Source organism: Moschus berezovskii, chromosome 1 (genome assembly GCF_049115385.1).
Source record: "Moschus berezovskii isolate FMDL1 chromosome 1, NW_MosBer_1.0, whole genome shotgun sequence".
Taxonomy (NCBI): Eukaryota; Metazoa; Chordata; class Mammalia; order Artiodactyla; family Moschidae; genus Moschus; species Moschus berezovskii.
In genome coordinates this window covers 134838815-134844814 of record NC_142460.1, presented here as the reverse complement: position 1 = coordinate 134844814, position 6000 = coordinate 134838815, and the positions used below count along the sequence as shown (strand labels likewise).

General features: G+C 49.8%; 1 protein-coding gene across 1 annotated transcript in view; it reads left to right on the top strand.

Moving 5' to 3' along the window:
- Window positions 1-1482: 1482 nt before the first annotated feature.
- Window positions 1483-6000, top strand: part of GMPS (guanosine monophosphate synthase) — a 75570-nt gene continuing 71052 nt past the window's right edge. Inside the window, exon 1 of the mRNA XM_055411214.2 lies at window positions 1483-1659. Within this exon, the coding sequence (XP_055267189.1) occupies window positions 1633-1659 (27 nt within the window). The 5' untranslated portion in view covers window positions 1483-1632. The remainder of the gene's footprint in view (window positions 1660-6000) is intronic.

Below are 6000 nucleotides of genomic sequence, written 5' to 3'. Positions count from 1 at the left end.
GAAGCACATAATCTCAATGAGCCTCAATTTTCTTATTAGTAAAAGTGTATAAGAACATCAATCTTACTACACTACTTCCATGGGATTAGTTAGAATAAAATGAGATTTTGGAAGTTTGGTCTGTCCTACTCTAGCCCTTTAATACCTGGACTAGAGTTTGACCGGAGAAGGCAATGGCAATCCACTCCAGTAGCTTGCCTAGAAAATCCCATGGATGGAGGAGCCTGGTGGGCTGCAGTCCATGGGTTCGCTAAGGGTCGAACACGACTGAGCGACTTCACTTTCACTTTTCACTTTCACACATTGGAGAAGGAAATGGCAACCCACTCCAGTGTTCTTGCCTGGAGAATCCCAGGGACGAGGGGAGCCTGGTGGGTTTCCGTCTATGGGGTCACACAGAGTCGGACACGACTGAAGTGACTTAGCAGCAGCAGCAGCAGAGTTTGACACATAGCATGAGCTCAGCAAATGTTGCCGGTATTATAAATGACTGAATATTTGTTAAAGTTCTTTGTAAACTAAAGCTGCAAGTGTTATTATTTATCCCCCAATCCTGATTTAGACCCCTAGGTGACCAAATTCAAGGAACTATAATACTTTGCATTGATAGATGCCATGGAGTAGCTGGAAAGACTGCTCTCTCTCCCCCACAAAATATCCAAATAAAAATAGAAACACTGCTGTGCAAACAGAGCTCCTGTCCTCGGGTTCAGTTTTCCATCAGATTGCCGCTCCCAAACCCCTTCCTTTTGAAAATTCTGCACCCGATGTAGAACTTCTGAGGGACCTAAGGTGATCAAATATCACTTTTAAGCCCACGGCTGTGTCACCACGAAACTCTTCAAAGCAGCTTTGGCCTCCTCCATGGGCCGCAACCTGAGATGAGGCCGCACCACCCGGTAAGCGTTCCCCAGAGACCCAGCTTCTCTGGAGGCCTCCTTCTCAGGGCCACAAGTCTCTCACAGCCGTCCAAGGCTGCAGGCCGGCCGGCAAACAGCAAGCGGCCTGCGGCCTGGGTTTTCAGCCAAGGCCGGCTTTAGCAGCCGGAGGTGGGGTAAAGCGCCACAGGCCCTCCAAACCACGCCGGCTGCCGGGTGCGGAGGCGGGACAGGGGCAGCAAAGCTAGTTGCCGCCGGCTCCTCCTTCCAAGGGCGGGCTAGAGCGGCGTGGGGGCGGGGCTATGAGCCGCAGGCCCCGCCCCTCATGGGCGGGCAGGCCGGGGAACCGTGGGTTTCTTTTCCTGGGGGCGGGCCTCGGCGCTGGGGACTGATCGGGAGGCGGGGCCGGACGACGAAGTCCCCTCCTCCAGAGGCGGCAGCTGCGGGTGTCCGCCGCTCGGAAGCCTAGCCGCACGGGCTCTGGCTCCTCCCAGTGGCCGGCCGGGGCGGAAGCAGGAGGCGGGGGCAGCGTGCGCGCTGCTGGTCTGCTCTCCCGCGGCGTTGGGGCCCGCGCTCCGCGGCTGCTGCTCCGCTCGGCGCCTGGCAGGCAGCTAGCTGCTCTCCGCGCCTCTTGCCCGCCCGCTCCTCGACCAGGCCTTCTTCTTAGCCGTGGTCCGTGGCGTCGACCCTCGCGGCCCTCTCCCGCCCCGTCTCATCTCTGGTCGCCGCCGCCGCCGCCGCGGCCCCAGCCCCGATGGCTCTGTGCAACGGAGACTCCAAGGTCAGTCCCTGGCGTGGGGGGTCCCTGCCTCACCGCTTCCGGACGGAGGCAAGGCTCCGGGGCCGGGGAGTCACCGCGTGGGGCCCTTCCCTGCTTCCTCCCCCTAGTCCGCCAGCGCAACCCTGCGGCCCGGGCAGCGGCGTGTCGGAGAGCGGGCGGTCGGGGCCTGTGGCTTGTTTTCTCCTCGGGAGCGGCAGGTGCTTTGTTGATTTTTGCCTGCGTGTCGGGGTTCCCGCGCCCGCGGAGCTCCGGGCGTCTGGGAGGGCGTCAGCTTTCCGCGGCCGAGCCGCTGGCCCCCGCCTTCCCGGCGTTGCCGTGGGGCGCCGAGTCCGCGGAGGGCGGCCCGAGGGTGGGGGTAGGGAGGCGAGCGGGCGTGTGTGTGAGAGAGTGAGCGAGTGTGTGTGTGTGTGCGTGTGTGTGTGTGTGTGAGAGGGGGGCTTCCTCAGCCTCACCCCGTCCCTTCGGGAGCCGGGGAGCCTTTTGTGGGGCTCTGCGGGCCCGCCGAAGGCAGGGTAGGGTCAGGGCCTCGCGTGCTGCATTCGAGCTGGGCCGGCCTCCGTCTTCCCGCCACCCGGTTTCCCGCCTGCCTTCGGTGAGGCCGGCGCAGTTCCCCCGCGTCGGCCTTGGGGTCTGGCGCGGCGCGGCCGGCCCTGGGTGAGGCCGTGTGACCATCCGCCCCAGCGCGCCGGTCGGCGGTCCCCTCCCCGCTGCCGGATCCGGGGGCGGGAGGGTCGCTCGCGCCGTTCCCCTCCCCCCAGCCTCCTCCGAGGAAAGGCGCGTGTGTCCAGCCCTGCCCACTCCTTACTTTGCACTTTGGTGGGTGGTGGGACCGGCGCCGGGCCTTGGGGAGCTTCTTCACGGCCGCCGGCCGCCGCCACCGCGCCCCGGGGCCGGGGAAGTCGCGAGTCCCGGGTGCTGGGGAAGTTAGCTCGAGGTGCGGAGTGGAGAGAGCAGTTTGGGCCGCCGCTGCGTTTCGCGTCACCTCCGACTCACTTTTTCTTTCGACCCTCTTTTCGTCTTGCTTCCGAACTGAGCACCTTCGCTTTCACTTCGTGCGTTAAAATTTTCGTTGGCCCGGAGTTCTTTCAGACCCGCACGGTCCATGCTGTCAGCGGGAAACTGCGCGGTTTTGAATCGGGATTTATATTTAAGCGAGGTGTGCCTCTTATTTACGCTGTTTGGGGCCTGGCCACGTTTCATTCAAGTGTGTGGAATTTTAGACATCAGGTAGTGCCTTTTCAGGCAGCATTCTCTTTATAAAGATGGTGCCTCGTCACATCTTAGCCCTCTCCGGGAATAATTGCTTAGTCTCTAGTAAATATTCGAAAAAGTTATTTGTTGAACGAATAAACATTATAAGGTATCTAATAAACTTCTAAACCGAAGAAACTGATGCTCAGACTAGTTGGAACTCTTTCTGAAGATTTTAAAAGAAGCTTTGTAAATCTTGACGTACAGCTCTTTCGTGTACATAAGTTAACTTACAAAGCATTTTTCTTCTCTTTAATTTTGAGTCGTAAAATTGTTGAAAAGAGTCATCTTTGTGCTGGTAAAGGAAATGACTGTTAGGAGAATTCAAACCTAATTTGCAGACTTTGAAAAATACGTGCTGATTTGAAAACAGTATTTTCCAAAATTAAGTGACAGCAGAAAGTTAAAGATTCAGTTTCCGAATTACTTTACCTGATTCAGGTGTAAAGAACATATACTGTTTTTTCTAGCTGGTATGTTTTTGTTTTGTTCAACTGGAATTTTACAGAGAATCTTAGCAGTTTGATATATTTGAGACTCTGGTGAATCGCTGATTACCTTTATTTCAAGGTTTTGTAGTATAATCAAATATGTGTCTTTTCTGTTTTTTGGCCATGCTGCGTGGCTGGTATGTTAGTTCCCGGATCAGGGATTGAACCTGGACCTCAGGCATTGAAAGCACATGAAAGCTAACCATGGGGTTTTGTTTGTTTTTAACTTTGCTAACAATTAGATGTCAATCGAATTGAAAGCATTTTCTGGAGGAGCAATCCAGGAAAATAACATTTCATCAAATCTATGATTATTTCATATGCTCCTAAAGAGGGGGAAAAATCTCTGTGAATGGTGTTGTAAACGGTGATACGTCGTTGATCATAAAGAACATGTCAGGTAAAGAGATGTTTAAATATGGGGGAATATGCATAGTAAAGTGGGTTAAATATGATATTCTGAGGGTCCACCCTGAAATCTAAGTAGGCATCTATTTTCTATCAGTTCAGTTCATTAGCTCAGTCGTGTCCGACTCTTTGCGACCCCGTGAAGCACAGTACGCCAGGCCTCCCTGTCCATCACCAACTCCCGGAGTTCACTCAAACTCAAGCACCTTTCTTTCTGGCATGAAATACAAGTACTGGACCCAGGCTTACTTTGTACAGCTGTTGTGCCTCTGATAGCTGTATGTAAGTCCTAGTTGATAAATGAGAATGGGGAAAGAGCTGATTTTGATTCCTGTTGTACATTTCAGTATTTTTCAGGTTTTTTTTCTAAAATAACATTTCTGCATGATAGACATTAGGGAGAGACCTACCTAAATTCTGTAAAAGTATTTGGGCAGTTTTCATTAGTTTTATGCACAGGGTATCATTTTAGAGCTGGAAAGTATGTTTTCTGCCTTCCTAAGCTGAAAAAACAGCTGGAATTAGAATCTGGCTTTTCTTTTTTCTTCAGGGCTAGTTAGGTTAACCATCCAAGGCAGAGAGTATTATTTTCCTTGAAGACCTGACATAGTATTATTTAGTTAAGATCTTATATGAACAAGAGCATAGGCAGTCAGCTCTTCTTTAAAAACTTTTTACAACCATTCAGTGTTATATATGAATATATGTATATCGCAAATAGAGACTAACTTTTTTCAATATTATTAAGGCAAGACTGTGAGAGTAATGCTCTTTGGGCTGCTTGTCAGATTTTCCACTTTTGGTCCCATCTAAGCCTAGACACTTTATTTTGGCTGCTCAGTCTTCAATGCTTTTGCACTGGCTTTCTCTACTTGTGAAAGGGGTCTCGCTACTCAGACTTGCAGTGCATGGACTTCTCATTGTGGCTTCTCCTGTTGCAAAGCACAGTCTCTAGGTGCTTGGGCTTCATTAGTTGTGGCACATGGGCTCAGTAGTTGTGGTGCATGGGCTTAGTTGCTCGCTGCCTGTGGGATCTTCCCAGACGAGGGCTCAAACCCATGCATTGGCAGGTAGATTCTAATCCATTGTGCCACCAGGGAAGTTGTAAGCCTTAAACTCATTTGGTTGGAATAGAGGTAGGATCTGCCCTACTACTTTCATTGAGATGTTGACTAGGGTATATTGTACTTGGATTAAAGGCTTTTTAAAAACTGCTGCTGCTGCTAGCTGCTGCTAAGTCGCTTCAGTCGTGTCCGACTCTGTGCGACCCCATGGACGGCAGCCGACCAGGCTCCGCTGTCCCTGCGATTCTCCAGGCAAGAACACTGGAGTGGGTTGCCATTTCCTTCTCTATCTAAATACTGTTAATTGCATGTTACATAGGATCTTTAGTGATATCTAATGTTGAAAATTAAAATTTGCATTTTAAAATTTTAAGTTTTGATTTGAATGGAAAAATGATCTGAGATATTTATGTGGGATACTTTGAAAATTGAACAACTATCCTTTATAAAGGTAACCCTATTGTGCTGTGCTCAGTCATACAATTGTGGCCAACTGACACTTTTCGACCCTATGGACTGTAGTCCACCAAGCTCTTCTGTCCTTGGGATTTTCCTGGTGGGAATACTGGGGATCTTTTCCAGGGGATCTTTCCAACCCTATAGTCCATTTTTTTCAAAAGTCAAAGTGGATTTTTTTTTCCCTTTCAGATTTCATCTCATCTGTTAAGGTATTCACGTAGACTGGAAGAGCTGTTACAGACAAAAGGAATGTTTTTTGTTTTTTTTTTGTTTTTCTGTTCTTAGAGTTGAAAGGTTTTGAAATTTCTCTAGGAATCTCAGATGACTTTGTCTTTAATTTAGTCTGGGCCAACTTGTCAATTGTGGATAATAATTGTCTTTTAAGAAGTTTTTAAAAATACAAATTTGTCCTATACTTATTCTAATGTATTTGATACTTTTTAAGTCTCTTTAATGAATTATATATTAATCAGTGCTGTTTGGGGAAAGGAATGAATAACTGTAGATATCCACAATGATAAAATTCTCCTTTGTTATGGGTACTTAAGGGCTTCCCAGGTGGCACTAGTGGTAAAGAACCCACCTGCCAATGCAGGAGATGTAAGAGATAAAGGTTCTATCCTTGGGTGGGGAAGATCCCCTGAACTAGGGCTTGGTAATCCACTCCA